Below are 14,049 nucleotides of genomic sequence, written 5' to 3' on the forward strand. Positions count from 1 at the left end.
GCTGCCAGACCTGCTGAGCTTTTCCAGCAACTTCTGTTTTTGATTCAAATTTACCTGTTGGCCATGGAGTCCAGAGGGCCCAATGGATCCTGGGTAGCCGGAAAGTCCCCTGACACCCTGTAGAAGGAAATTTGAACATTGATGAGGGAATAAAAAGCTGTTTTCAATTAGATTGAAAGCTACAGAGTAGCTCAGATATGCTTCTTATGAACTGCATTGATTGAGTTGGGTTGAATTTAGAATTGAAATTGTACTGACAAGAGGCACTGGAGGATGGACTCTAACCTGGGAGTTACTGCCAAACTCGACAGATGGGTAACTGGAACTGCAACTTACACACAGTTATCTCAATTTTAATTCTTAACATGCCAATAAGAGCAATAATTGGTACTAACTTGATTCTAGCACATTATAATTAACAGATTAATCCTCGTTTCCTCAAGCAAAATTTATAAAAGTTCCAGGTTAATATTGTCCAGCTCAAAATTGACCTCCATCATTAAACCTTCATAGTCTCTTAAATAGCAGATATTCTCAGAGGAATCTTTTTGCAATTCATTTTCCTTCAAATACTGATTCAACGCTGCAATATTTGGGGCAGGGGGAGGATGTTGGATAGGGGTGAGGTAGTGGGGAAGGTGGCATTAATTTTTTACTAACCTGTCTCATGGAAAACTGATGCAACCAGATCAGCTGCTTGTTTCACAGCCTGAGGATTTTACTTTCTTTTTAATACAGGTGTAAAATCAGGCAGTCATGCTGCTAAATCGGCTTGTCATCAGGTGGTTATGTTAGAATTCAACGTGACAATTTTTCGCTGCTTTTGACTTCAGTGGTGATAAAAATTTTGATTGATCTGAGTGTTTTCCTGATGCATTGACAGCATAAACTGCGATCTTACACTGGTCCCAGCCTTTGTTGACAGGGATAAGTTAGATTGCACAATGGTAATATATGTTTTAGGCTTGAGACATAAAGGATCTGTATTGAAATAAATGTTTTAATGATAGTCAGTTTATTTTAATTTACTCATGGAATGTGGGTGCCACTGGCTGGTCCAACATTTATTGTCCGTCCCTGGTTGCCCTGGAGAAGGTGGTAGTAGACGTTCTTCTTGAGTCGCTATAGTCCAAGGGTAGAAATATATGGATATAAAAGGTCCTGTAAATTTATTCAAAGAATAGGAGTGTTCTCCCTATTATCCTGGCCAACATTTATTCCTCAAACAACAACTAAAACAGACAACCTGTTCATTATCTAATTTCTGTGGAACATCTCCAAGTACAAATTGACTGGTCCATGTTCTGTCTTGTAACAGTGACGACACATCAAGATACCTCATTGATTGCATTGTGCTCTGGGATAGACTGGAGTCATCACAAACACTATATCAATGCAGGTTCTTCCTATTGCTTTTTATAGGTGAAGTAACAATGTCTTTAGCAGTCATCCCAAATCAGTGTGCATCTAAGTGTATACATTCTCACCAAGACTAGGGCACAGGAAGCTAGAAGTCATCTTCTAATCTAATCAATGCCCAAAATCTTTTACCATATAACTTCCAATTAATAGTTCACTCAAAAAAGCCTGATTAAATGGGCTCCTTTATAGAGATAAATTCACGTGCTCTGGGAGAAAGGCATCTACAAGGGAGGGGAACCTTCTTTAAATTAGTCGTGTTGTGGCCAATTGAGGGGAATAGAGAAAGGGAGCCGATTCACTTCTCCTCACTTGGGAGCTTGGCAATTTGGCGTATCTCACCTAGAATCATAATAAATTGGTGACTGGTTGTAGCACCATGCATACGTGAGATCAGAGCAAACTTTGATGGCATGTTGTTCAACTACAATGGATAACTCTAACCGGTGGCAAATATTCAAACTAAAATTACATGCTCCTCCCAATTCTCTTTCAATATGCCCGTAGCTAGAAAGGCAAAATTGTAGAAGAGAGGACCATGTTGAAAATTCCACCCCCACCAATCACCAAGTCCCTATGGTCTGTTCAGTTTGCTGACCCAATGTAGGATGGCTCTGAAACTTTCACTATTGATCTTAGCATCTTGCAAACTACGAAAAGCACATGTTATCTGGAGATTCATTTTCAGATTGCCATAGAATATAAAAGAGTATGTTGTTGTGGGGAACGGGGCGGAGCGAGGGCAAGAGAAAGGAAGTGAGGGTGGATGATAATGTCTTGTTTATTGGGGAATGTTATCATGGTATTAGCAACAGTCGTCTATCATCTTGAACCCAAGCTGTCAGACAGCAAATCGTTTTATTTATCTTAATAAGTGCTACTAAACTCAAGGAAGTTATCAACTCACCGTTTTACCCACAAGTCCTCTCCGGCCAGGCCGCCCCTTGAACAAAGCAAACATCAATTTGTTTTAGCTAGCCGACAATTTTGAACGGACTGAAATATAATGGAAATGACTAAAGAATAAAATTGTTCCAATATATAGCAGTTTATTTAAAATCAGAGACATATTGAATCCTCACAACTAATCCAAATTGAAAACAATCATATCTTTAAAATTTCCATTAAAATTACCATTAAACTTCATCAGGGCCAATTTTTTTTTGAATGCCAATAAAGACCAGCTTTTAAACAATAATAAACATTAAGTAGGTGCGAGTCTGTTTCATACCATAGTGCACAAAAACAAAGTTGCTGGAAAGGCTCAGCAGGTCTGTGAAGGAAAAAACAGAGTTAACATTTCGGGTCCAGTGACCCTTCCTCAGAACCACACCATAGTGCCACTGAGATTCTTAATTATCACTTCATTGCATCTAAAAGAATTTATCTTCAAAACTGGCAGTACCTCATTTCACTAGGCACCAGCCTCCATGCAGGGTACTTAAGTTATAAATGAAGGTTAACATATCACTAGGGGGATATGGTTCATTGATAGACTCAGTGCTGAATGTTATTTATTTTTGCCTAAGTCCGAGGTGTGTTGTGTTTTAATAGAGGGATTCCTGCCCTGAGGCCTAGTGACCTTTCTTACATTATCTTACCAATTTTGCTTCAATAACAATCTAACATTCCCCTAAGGATTGGGGGAATTCCCTCATGTCCAATTCTGGCCCCCATCTTTCCACAAGCCATTCTCAGAACAACTTGCCTCTCTGGATATACTGAAATTCACCCACATCCTTTTTGCACATGTCACCTTTAAAAGGCCATTGACCACACAGACAAGTACAGGCCAGAGCTGCTCTCCATGGTTCCCAGTGTTTGCCATGGACATTGCAGACAAGGGGATACCTGTGTCTCACTCTATGGGCAGGAAGCTAGATGTTCTGTTGGACAGTATGGTGGAGAGGCAGGTCTTCCACATCTCTTAGGACCAGCAGTAGAGGCCATGGCACAAAACCATGCCAGCCTGATCTGAGGTTACCACGCAGGTCAGTGTAGGCTCTGCCATCCGGCGAATGCCCAACACTGTAGGAAGAAGGTCAATGACCTTCCATATTCTGCCAGCATAAGTGCCACAACCTTCTCTCCAATATGCTATTATCTCCAACTCCCACTAAAGCTCATGTTCTACCATTCTCATTATTGCCTACAACATTTATCCTCATTCACTATCAACACTAACCCTGTATGCCCTCTGCACTGCCTACTCACTCACTCAGAACACCTCCCCATCTGTACCAAAAATCTGTCAATTCCATCTCCCTGAATACCTGCACTTTTCTCATTCCAGGAGGAAAGCAGCTCGCAACAAGGCAGAAAGCATCAAGACTGTTAGGGGCTATGTGACATTCAACTCCCTGCCCCTTCCAAGCCCTTGAACGGGTATCAGAGGCTGCCCTTGACTCAATGAGCGATAGCTATCCTCTTGACTTGACTGAAACCTGGTGACAACCATGGCAAGCTCCCTTCCTTTGTGTGAGCACTAAATGGCAAGGCAAAGGCATAGGTGGGCCTGGTATTGGTGGCTGAAGTAGCAAAATGCCAAAAGGCAAGGCAGGGTCAGAGTGAGTGAGCTCCATGAGAGCAAGCAAAGAACCTAGAGGTGCAGCCAGTCCATGAATTCTGTCCATGTCTCTGAGCAGACAATCTCCTTGCTGCAGCATTATGATCATAGTTGCCATTGCATCCCAACGTGCAGCATCGAAATGCAGGGTGTTCTGTAAGTGGGCCTGAAATATGCCAAGAGACTGACACATGTCGGATGCCAACATCCGTCGATGTGGGGTGCACATGACCAGTGCTCATGGTGTGTGCTCTGAAATTGCTTGCCTGATGTCCAACATGGAGATCTTTGGGAGCAAGCAGCAAGCTGAATTCATTAGGTACATGCTCTGTTTTCCAAGCAGGGTTTTCTCGTTATTGTAGTTAACATTTTGGGTACTGTAACCCTTCTGTTCTCTGATTACTCTGATTAACCATTAACTCTGATTTCTCGGCACAGCTGCTGCCAGACTGTGCTGATATTGTCCAGCAATTTCTCTTTTTGTTTCCGGTTTCCAGCATCAGCAGTTCTTTCTATTTTTCTCATTGTCGAGTTTGTTTGGTGAGCTTGGTAAGACAGAAAGCTGAATATTAAAGCAGCAAGATGGTCCACCAACAAGGTGTTTAACAAACTTTAATCACCATCCACTGGCAACTCACTGCTAACTCACCAGGATCTCACCGTACCATTTATGGAAACTATAAAGGATGGAGACAGATGTTCCCAACATCGAGGTGGGCCTTGATGGATTTCTCATCTAATCTTTGCTGTAACCCATATTGTTCAGATCCTTATAAGATTCTGTCCTAAGTTTTGGTGCAGGCTGGTAGTATTGCCCTGATCAATTAATATCACTACTCACGTTGTCCCATAGGAAAATGGGTCAAAGATGTGAATTTGAGGTCAATTAAAGCTGTTGTTATTTTTGGAAGTTTTCCAGCTCAAGAACAGTGAAAATTCTCATTAATCCCATCAATCTCTCTGAGTTGTCTCAGCATTTCAGAACAAATAAGGGAACGTCTGGATTTCTCACTTTCTTGGGGAGATATTTGCTATATTCCTACTGTATTCTATAATAATGAATAGTCCATCTCCAGCTATCTAAAGTCACAGGCATTCCAATGAGTCCTGTCATTGAACCTATTTATGAATATCTGACAGAATTCAAGGATTGGATTCAACATAAGTAAAACTATCAAAGAAGCAAGAGGAATAATGTGCCCAGTATCTAATTTAAAACAAAATCAGCATTTGAAAGATGATGTGAACACAAATATAAATATGAATTAGTGGCAAAGAAAATAAAGGATTGGTGTCCACTCAGTGTAGCTGACTGAATACATGAGCATTTCTTACATTATTTCCTTTACTACCACGGAAGCCTGGTGTGCCACCTCCTCCACGTTCGCCCTGAAGATTAAAAAAAAACAGAAAAAAATGTCAATGTTATTCCAGCTTTTATTTTTGCATTTGCAGCCCCAGCAATTCCCATATGTTGAATAGGACAAAAGAGAGAGAGTGCATAATTATTGTTGCAATTTCAAAAGGGACCAAAGCTTTCCAATATTCCTCAGTTGTTGCAGGGCTTGACTTCATTTACCTTATTTTAGCAAGCAGTTTTTTTGTTATTTTCTCTTCCTGAACTAACAACTGTTGATAATAGTACAGCCTCCCTCCAGCTAGGAAAGCTTACCACACAAATCAGTTGATGGTCCATATTACAGCTTTCAACTTTTAGTCTAACTTTTAGACAAGACCATTTAGCTCCATTGGCTAATGGGTAGCTTCTGCATCAGGTTAAGACTGAAAGCACAGGGTACAATTCACATTCAGGCTGAGGTAGTCTCAGGAATAGTCTCACCTATCAGTAGTACAAAATCATGGCATTTCGCCATGGTTTGACAAACAATAGCCAAGAATGTGCCTTTGGATAGAGAACTGAAGAAGAAAAACACAAGACTTTATTAGCTTGATTATATAAGATTCAGGAATAATCTAATTGAGGTATTTAAGGTAATTCAAGAATTTGATAGGGAACAACAGTACAATTTTGGGGCAGAAGCATGCCATTCCTTCCCTCATGCCTGCTCCTCATTTAATAAGACCACAGCTGATCTGATTAGTCCACATCCTCACCGACCCCAATCACCTTTCACCCCAAGAAAATAAATTGCTGTAGAAATTCAACAGGACAGGCAGTAATTGTGGAGAGAAAAGCAGAGTTAATGTTTCACAGAGTCTTACAGCATGGAAACAGACCCTTCAGTCCAACTAGTCCATGCCGACCATGTTGCCAAACTAAACTAGTCCCATCTGCCTGCGCCTGGCCTATCTCCCTCCAAACTTTTCCTAATCATGTACTTATCTGAATGTCTTTTAAACATTGTAACCGTACCTGCATCCATCACTTCCTCTGACAGTTCATTCCACACATGAAACTCTCTCATGTCCTCTTTAAACTTTTCTCCTCTCAACTTAAAAATATGCCCCCTAGTTTTGAACTCCCCCACCCTAGGGAAAAGACCTTTGCTATTCACTGTATCTACACCCCTCATGATTTTATAAACCTCTATAAGGTCACCCCTCAACCTCCTACGCTCCAGAAAAAAAGGACCCAGCCTAGTTTTATAACTCAGACTCAAAATGGAAAGGGTTCAGAAAAGATTTGCCAGGACGTTGCCAGGAATAGAAGAAACACAGCAGTCAACAGAAAGTCCACGTCAACAGTAATGGGATAATGACTCGATAATCTGTTTTAGTGATGTTGGGGCTGTAAGTATCAGCTACAGCAGCAGGGAAATCTCCCATCCTATTTTTCAAAATAGCACCAATAGATCCATAGGCCGAGGCAGATGAAGTCTTGGTAGCATGTGCCTTAAATAAACTAAAGGGAGTGTGCAGCCTAAAAATATGAGCATTCATTGCACAGGCAGCACAGTTCACACATCAGGGTAAGGGACTTACCGGTACACCTGGGTTTCCTCTTTCACCTGGATATCCTCTGGCATAAGTCTCTTGACCAGGGGTGCCCTGAAATAAAAAAAGCAGGTACCAAATTACAAAATTTTAAGTGGAATTTGGTGCTCAATTTTTAATTTTTCAAATGTCAGGAGAAAAATGTGCTTTGAACCAACCATTTTCATCTTTTAAAGAAACCGCCATTCCAACCTAACTATTATCAATTGTGCTAAAAAGAAGGCACTTGAAAGCCCATTCTAACTCCCTCCATCTGGTGTGGCAATAGTAGGCAAAAAAAAAGGCCATCAGCCATTTTCTGTCAAGTTTACAAATCTATCTTCCATCTTGAGCTGGATCCTGAGATGGGCGGCTCGAGTACCCAATCGTTTTAGGAAGCTCCTTGCAAAATGCAAATTGAGTTCTTGGTAAGACCCTGACTGCAGGTTCCATTCAATTGTTTTATAAGTCAGTGAGTGGCCTTATCAATGCTGCTTAAAGGAACTGCTCGAAACCTCTCAGAATTAAAACAACTTCCTCACACTCCTACAAGTTGGTCTGGACTGCCAGCAACCTCCATATAGCCTTGCCTACCTACTTCACTACCTTTGAGATTGCCTTGCCACCTATTCCTCTCCCAGGCTCCGGTTGTAAATGCAGGCTGATTCCCTCCTCCCCATCTCCTCCAGCATCCACTGCACCAGAGCTCCTGTTTGGTTCCAGAACATCCTATTGGTGAGAAGAGGTAAACAATGGACAGCCCTTTCCCCACACAGTCCACATCTGTAGTTAACGTGGAGTCTCCACATAAACCCCTGCCCAGCATTATGGCCAGGCATTGGTTTATCTTTACTGTATGAGACAATGGGTTTTCTTGTGGCGCATTGTGCGTGCACATCATATGACTCCACCTTTTGCTGTGACATGTGATTAGTATATTATGATTGACTTTGCTATTTTGATTGTCAGTAGGTCAGATGGTACGTTTGGAAAGATACAGATCAAGATTTTGCATTTAGAGCCATTCCTGGGAACTGGGAGACTTTATACAGGAGCAGTATTTAAAGAAACAACAGGACAAAGGAGTGAAGTAGCAAAAGAACTTTTCTTCTACCAATTATCTATTTCCAGTTCTCCACCTAAGCATTGGTCATTTTATTTCTTTATTTGTTGTCATTGTGTGTGTTTCCCCATTACCCTATTTTATTAAACTTAATTTTTTTAATAAATTGTGTTCATTGTTTTCAATGCAGCTTTTCTGTAACATCTCTCAGTTATGAGAAATAGAACAAGATCCAAAATTTTGAGCTGTGTTCACTTTGTGACGTTGGCTGACCTGCAGGGCATTTCCAGTAATTACATTCTTTCTTTCAGAATTCCAACATCTGCAGCCTTTCGCTTTTCATTCACTGTCCCTGATTAGCTGGATATCTGAATCATACTTGTATTGCCATAGCCATACTGCAGCTAGCGGTTTCCTAGTGCTCCATGGATTGTGCTTATCAACAACTTTGACCCACATATGGAATTTTACACACTTAACTCACATATTCAAAATCTCTTCTCTTTCGCCACAAATGTTTCGTGTTCTTTCTGTGACTATGAGCCACAGAATTAATATCCTGTTGGAAGAGCACTTAGCTTGACTTGTCAAACAGCATTTTGTAATTGTAATCTCCTTTCTTGTGCCTAAAATGTTACAGAAACAACTCCTGGAGTTCTAGTGATCAAATGCTTTGTCTGTTTGAAAGCTTCAGCCAGATGGTGTTTCATTTGAAATGTGCGTTCTTCTTTTAAATTTGATTTCAGAGAACTTCTAAAATAACACAACAGAAAGTCCCCAGAAGACCTACTATTATCTGAAATTCTGCTTCTGTTTTTGAGCACACTTCCAATTCAAGACGATTGAAGATCAAGCAAGACACATAACAAGAAAATAATTTGATAGGATAAACTATTTGTACTGGTTGTTGGCCCTTCAGGAGAGCTGGTCAGGTGACCCAGATAGGTGGAGCTTGCATCCAATTTCAAACTGCTGTGGAAGTATGAGCATTGTTAATAAAGTGTTCCTGTTCAGATTTACCATTTGGCTACCTCATTTCCTGGTTCCAAAGGAAGCACCAAACATAACACTGGTGATGGAAGGAGGCATGAGGGAATATAATCTTAAAATTTGAGCTAGGCTGTTTAGAAGGGAAATCAGGAAACACTTCTATCTTATGGGGGATAGTGAAGCCTGGAAATATCTCTGACCAAAGACTGTGGATATTTGGATAATGGCAATTAAAGATTGAGATCAATAGACAGTGGTGGATAAGGATATAAAGGATATAAAGCTATAACATTAGCTATAATCTAAAATACAAATGAGCAGCAGGACAGGTCTGAGGGACCAAATTGCCTATTTCATTCCTCAGACTATCTTTAACTATACATTTCAGTTACAGAACCTTTGAAATGCATGTCATATTTTGCCCTTATTGACTTTGGATATTTCTTCCATGTTTCTTGTTTTCAGGCTTTACTCCTTAGAAGATATCATACTAAGAATTGTTCCTTTACATCACAGCTCACTACAATCAGACACTGTTGTATTACCTCGACACAATGAATGCATGTGAATCATAGGAGAAAGACAAACTGCAATCAGTGCTTGATTTTATATGAATGGGCAGAAATTGGTTGCAGTCTGTAAAGGACCAGGAATTCCATCCATCCATCTCCCACTTTATAATACTCTAAAAATCCAACAGCCCCATGTGTAGGAACATTAATATCTCCCATGTACCTCTCCCCCAATGTGTGTTTCTTTATGTATTTTCGATGACGATGTCTTTGATGTTTTATATTTAAGCTAAATTTCACTCCACAGCTCCCAGATTGTTTATTGGTTTGTGTGCTAGTGCCAAGCTCATAGGAACCAAATGAAATTACCCAGCATTGACCTTCTGCGTCTCTACAGCGGCCTTCTTTATCCCCACCCCCAACTTCAATTGACCACAATATACAATTGCCCACTACATCCAGAACATTAGGCTGAACAGCTGACCCCACATGCTTCAGTGTGGCCCTGAGGGAATGGGATATTACAGAAGAAAATGCACAACCTTGCCTTCAAGGAATAGTACCTAATAGAGAAAATGTTCAAACTAATGGATGTCAGTGACACAGAAAGATTCACTTAAAAGAGGACGTGGATCCTAAATGTGACCATTAGGTTTGACCTCACTACCTGGAAAGAAGCCAAAGTTATTTGCATATAGAAATGTTATTGCGCAAATTGAATTGAGCAACATGTACACACCTCAATTCAAAATTCAGCATGTGTATAAATACTGTGTTGAACAGAATATGCATTTAAAATGATGCATTGCCATGCTGGTGCAAATAAAACAAGTATACAGTTAGTTTGAAATTATCTTTGAAAGACAACATACTATAAAATGAGGCTTTTCCACTTACAGGGTCACCTGGTATTCCAACATCTCCACGCTCACCTTTGAATCCAGGTGGGCCTTTACTTCCCTGGAGAGTTAATATGACAGGTCAAAGTGAGGTAGTTCATTAAAAACTGTGTTGTTTCAAGTTGCGTTCAATAGGTCAGTGTACTTATAAAGTACCAAATATTTTGACATATCAAATGAAGTATATTTATAAATGACTGGAATCAGATATCTGATTAGATCTTTGAATATGTTGTTTTTTTTGTCTTCATTACCATGCAAAAATGAATAAAAATATGTACCCATGTCTGGTTAGCACTGAAAGGAATTCTACTGCTGGTTGCAACAAAGACGAAAGTTTGAACTAGTGGGTGAAATAATTCTACAGAGGCTGGTATCCCATCACCAAGTCACCCTTTATTTACACATGGAAAGTCCTTGACACTGGTCAAGCTCCCTCAGACCCAGCTCTGAGAGTGACAGAAAGTCTAACACTCCTCCTTTTATCTGTCAGCCAGTGCTCCCTGATTGGGCCGGGTTAACAGCCCCAGTCAGGAAACACATATTCTGTGAGGTCTGTCTGGCTGACTTTGTTGCAATCACTACAGTGGGTAAAGTTGATAAAGCTTTGGTAAAAATATGCGGGATCATTAGCTTCACAAATAGAAGAACACAGACAGAAACGTCAAGAATGAATTGCCTGAAAAAGTGGAAGCAGATTCTATGGTAACTTTTAAATTAGAACAGGATGTGTACCCAAGGAAAGGAATTGCATAGCTATGGGGAAAGAATGAAAGGCTCAATCTAATGGAATAACTCTTTCAAAGATTTGGCACAGTGAATGAAAACTCACATGTAACAATAAAATCGTTCTCCTGTATGGTATATAGTGATGTGAATCAATGGCTCTGGTGGGAACCTTTCAGACCATCATTTCTGTGTTCTGGTAATTACTCATTAGGCTAATTGTTTTAATTTGGTTTTTGTCAGACTTTCCTACTTCAAGTGGTTAATAACATGCATCTGTAATCTCGTGGTCATCACAGGCATTCATGGTAATACATTCATTTTCCAAAATTCAAATTAATTATCAAATTACCAGGAATGGGTGAATGGAGAACTGGGAAGTCAATAAGGCTTTGAATACTTTGTTAATATTGGGAGGATGAAATAATATTCAAATTAAACAGACATAATTTTTAAGGGTATACAATGCACATATTTTAATAAATGTTTAAATAAAAAGAGTCTCTTTTTACAGTATTTCCATTATCCCCTTTTGGTCCAGCAATTCCAGGAATTCCAGGCTTCCCCTGTGAGAAGACAATATTTAGAATTCACTTGTCAATTAATATATATATATTAAGCAAAAGAAAGAAAAATCACAAAGTGAAAACAGGAGAAAATTACTTTTACATAGAACCTTTCACAACCTCAGAACCACACAAAGCTTTTTACAACCAAAACATTATGTTTTAAGTGAAGTCACTATTGTAACGTGAGAAATTTAACAGCCAAATTGCAAGGTCCAACAAGTAATTTCAGAGGATCAGGAAAGCAGGAAGGGTCCAGTACTGAAACATCGACTTTCCTGCTCCTCTAATGCTGCCTGACCTGCTGTGCTCCTCCTGCTCCACATTTTATCGACTCTGACTTCCAGCATCTGCAGTCCTTACTACATCCAACAAGTAATTTGTTCATTTTTTTGTGGTATTTGTTGAGGGATAAATATGCAATAAGAAGCAGTTCATTCCTCTTCGAAATAGTAACACATGATCTTTTACATCCACTGTTTCCAATACATTTTGCCTTAGAGAAAGGAATCTTCCCTCACTGTACTCTTACATTCATCTGAGAAAGTCACTAGGGGCTTATTCTGACATTTTATAGCACATCTGACATGCAGCACTTCTGTACTTTATGGGGAGTATTAATCTAGACTACATGCTTATATGTGACTTGCACTTACAATTTTCTGATTCCAAGACTATAGTACTATTCACGGAGCCAATATTGACACATTATTACCTTAAACAAGACTAAATGGATGCTCTCACTAAATATGTGAGACAGAATTGACTGGATATGTCCATGAGTTTATTCTTTATTCATTCAGGGGATGTAGGCTTGCTGGCTGGACTAGCATTCATTACTCATCCCTAATTATCCTTGAGACAGTGGTGGGAAGCTGCCTTCTTGAACTGCTGCTGCCCTTCATTTGGTGTAGGTACATCCACAATGCTATTAAGGAGGAATTTCCCTAAATTTGAACCAGCGATAGTGAAAAAATGGCAATATCTTTCCAACCAGGATGGTGAGTGAAGGGCAGCATGGTGGCTCAATGGTTAGCACTCCCACCCTGTGTGGAGTTTGCACACTCTCCTGTGTCTGCATGGGTTTCCTCCAAGTGCTCCAGTTTCCTCCCACAGCCCAAAGATGTGCACGTTGGGTGAATCGGCTATGCTGAATTACCCATAATGCTGGGAAATGTAGGGTTGCAAGGACAGCGTGGGAGGGTGGGGGTGGGTCTGGGTTGGATGATCTTCGGAAGGCTGGTGTGGACTTTATGGGTCAAATGGCCTGGTTTAGTGCTATAGGGATTCTATGATATGGTCCAAGAGGGGAGCTCCATGGAAAAGCAGCTCTAACTATTCTTTTAAATCATTCGGGGGAGTCACTAGCAAGGTTAGCATTTGTTGCTCATCTCTAATTGTCCTTGAGCACAGTTAAGAGTCAGCTACATTGCTACATGTCTGGAGTCACAAGTAGGTCACAACAGGTAAGGAGGACAGGTTTCTTTCCCCAAGCAACATTAATGAATCAGATGGGTTCTTTTAGAGACAGTTTGTGATAGTTCATGGTCACTATTATACAGCTTACAATCGAACTGAAATTTCACCAAATGCAAGTGTGGGATTTGTTCCCAGGTTCTTCATTAGCCTAGGGTTCTGCTTTACTGGTGCAGTGGCATTAACACTACATCACCAATTCCCCCACTACACATCAGACTATGGGAAAATCAGCTGTAGATGCTATTCTCCTTGGCTCTACATCCAGAGAGAGCACAAGAAGACATTATGTTAGGACAATATTGTTTTTGCACATGATACTTTTCTGTGGGAGCATAGCCTTCCAATGCCCACTTTCTAGGCTTAACCTTGCAGCGGTCACTTGAGTGATGAGGTGTTGGATGACTGGTGTCCACTAATCTGTGCCTTGACATATTAATGGGCATTGAGTGCAGAATACTGAAGTCAAAGAGATAAATCTCAACTAGTCTTCCACTCATGACTGAACCAGGTGAAAATAGTAACAAATGTGTGCTTCAAATGTGTTCAGTTGCAAAATGTACCTTTCTTTATGGTATCCTATCAATCTTTCTGGTTTCTAGAAAATGGTATAAACATACAAGAAGGGTAGACTAACAATTTACATCTTAGTTTTGGACTTCTGGCTATATACTGCTGATAAACACCTGCTGCCCATAGTGTACAATCTATCTGACGCACCATGTTGAATTGCTAAGAGCAGCCTCTCCACAATGAGCTTGAATACTAAAGTACCTGCTCTCCATTTGTCCCAGGTGCACCATTGTCAGCTGTTTCACCCTGCCAAGGAAACATTAATCCACCAGTGAACCAGTCTGAGAACAATCAAAAACTAACACAATAGTAGCAAAATAAAGTA

The 14,049-nt window shown here is 40.2% G+C and overlaps 1 protein-coding gene across 1 annotated transcript in view; it reads right to left on the bottom strand.

Moving 5' to 3' along the window:
• LOC109910930 (collagen alpha-3(VI) chain) overlaps positions 1-14,049 on the bottom strand; it is a 102,760-nt gene that overhangs the window by 10,537 nt on the left and 78,174 nt on the right. The window contains exons 18-24 of the mRNA XM_048608981.1: positions 13,926-13,970; positions 11,622-11,675; positions 10,382-10,444; positions 6,929-6,994; positions 5,321-5,374; positions 2,327-2,362; positions 55-117 (exon numbers count right to left, since the gene is read on the bottom strand). Of these exons, the coding sequence (XP_048464938.1) occupies positions 55-117; positions 2,327-2,362; positions 5,321-5,374; positions 6,929-6,994; positions 10,382-10,444; positions 11,622-11,675; positions 13,926-13,970 (381 nt within the window). The remainder of the gene's footprint in view (positions 1-54; positions 118-2,326; positions 2,363-5,320; positions 5,375-6,928; positions 6,995-10,381; positions 10,445-11,621; positions 11,676-13,925; positions 13,971-14,049) is intronic.

Source organism: Rhincodon typus, chromosome 2 (genome assembly GCF_021869965.1).
Source record: "Rhincodon typus isolate 14 chromosome 2, sRhiTyp1.1, whole genome shotgun sequence".
In the NCBI taxonomy this organism is placed as follows: Eukaryota; Metazoa; Chordata; class Chondrichthyes; order Orectolobiformes; family Rhincodontidae; genus Rhincodon; species Rhincodon typus.